This window comes from Aplysia californica, unplaced genomic scaffold (assembly GCF_000002075.1).
Source record: "Aplysia californica isolate F4 #8 unplaced genomic scaffold, AplCal3.0 scaffold01475, whole genome shotgun sequence".
NCBI classification, from domain to species: domain Eukaryota; kingdom Metazoa; phylum Mollusca; class Gastropoda; order Aplysiida; family Aplysiidae; genus Aplysia; species Aplysia californica.
Window position 1 is genome coordinate 51,334 of NW_004798745.1, and position 1,651 is coordinate 52,984.

General features: G+C 38.2%; 1 protein-coding gene across 4 annotated transcripts in view; it reads right to left on the reverse strand.

The window, feature by feature from the left end:
- The window catches only part of LOC101859460 (protein TTE1956), an 11,368-nt gene that overhangs the window by 4,395 nt on the left and 5,322 nt on the right, over positions 1–1,651 (reverse strand). For 3 of the 4 annotated variants that reach the window (XR_004859435.1, XR_004859433.1, XR_004859434.1), the window contains exon 4: positions 21–813. Coding sequence is in view for 1 of the 4 variants with exons in the window: in XM_005112899.3 (XP_005112956.1) it covers positions 691–813 (123 nt within the window). In the remaining 3 variants the exon portion in view is untranslated. The remainder of the gene's footprint in view (positions 1–20; positions 814–1,651) is intronic. The other variant, XM_005112899.3, reaches the window with a different exon arrangement.

The following is a 1,651-nucleotide window of genomic DNA, read 5'->3' on the forward strand; positions in this document are numbered from 1 at the left end:
CTATTCTTCCACTTAGTAACCTGCGATGATACCTATCCTCCAACCAAGTAACCTGCAATGATACCTATTCTTCCACTTAGTAACCTGCGATAATACCTATCCTCCAACCAAGTAACCTGCAATGATACCTATTCTCCAACCTAGTAACCTGCAATGATACCTATTCTCAAACCAAGTAACCTGCGATGATACCTATCCTCCAACCAAGTAACCTGCGATGCTATCTATTCTTCCACCTAGTAACCTGCGATGATACCTATCCTCCAACAAAGCAACCTGCGATGATACCTATCCTCCAACCAAGCAACCTGCGATGATACCTATCCTCCAACCAAGCAACCTGCAATGATACCTATTCTTCCACTTAGTAACCTGCGATGATACCTATCCTCCAACCAATTAACCTGCAATGATACCTATTCTCCAACCTAGTAACCTGCGATGATACCTATCCTCCAACCAAGCAACCTGCGATGATACCTATTCTTCCACTTAGTAACCTGCGATGATACCTATCCTCCAACCAAGTAACCTGCAATGATACCTATTCTTCTACTTAGTAACCTGCGATAATACCTATCCTCCAACCAAGTAACCTGCAATGATACCTATCCTCCAACCTAGTATCCTGCGATGATACATATCCTCTAACCAAGTCACCAAGTCACTAATTCAGTTCCACCATGTTACCTCCATCAATCCATGCAGCATAACCATTCCTGTGAAGCCACAAGACAAAGCCCGGTCAACCAGTGATGCTGCTGTGGTCAGCAGTGCCTCAGGGTCCAGGTTTGACGCCCATTTCCCAATAGCCTGAAGGAGAAACAAAAATAACTAACTCCAGTTTCTAATAGCTCTGTTACAAAAGTTCTAATTGCTCTGCGTCAAGAGCACTAACAGTAACAGGTTTGTATCAGGTTCTGATTGTTGTAAAGCAAAGAGTTTTAACATTCTAACAGTTTTGTATCAAGTTCTAATTGTTGTAAAGCAAAGAGTTCTAACATTCTAACAGTTTTGTATCAAGTTCTAATTGTTGTAAAGCAAAGAGTTCTAACATTCTAACAGTTTTGTATCAAGTTCTAATCCTTCTAAATCAAGAGTACTAACATTCTAACAGTTCTGTATCAAAAGTTCTTACAGTTCTTTGTTCTTACACTCCAGTATCAAAAGTTCTAATAGTTCTTTATTGAAAGTTCTAACAGTCTGTATGAATAGTTCTAATAAATTTGCATTAAGAGTTCTAACAATTTTGTATTAAAAGCCTGTATCAAGTTCTACAGTTCTAACAACAATTTTGTATTATTAAGAGTTCTAAAAGTTCTGTATCAAGAGTTCTAAAACTCATATTTTGTCATGACCAATATTGGTTGTTTTTGTTCTGTGGTAAGAATTTGCCAATAAGTCAGACCACTGGAGAGATAATCTTGGAAATATCCTGGGTTCAATTTTTGAAGCATTCATCCAATATTTTGTCCTTTGGATAGCTCAACTCTGTATAATGTGAAAATATTTTTCTAACATTCTCTCCAAAACACATACTGAAAAAGAAAAAAGAGTCAAAGGCAGAGACAGAGTGAGATAAAAAAAAAAAAAAGTAGAGAGGTGTAGAGACAGAGAGGGAGGGAGAGAGAGAGAGAGAGAGAGAGAGAGA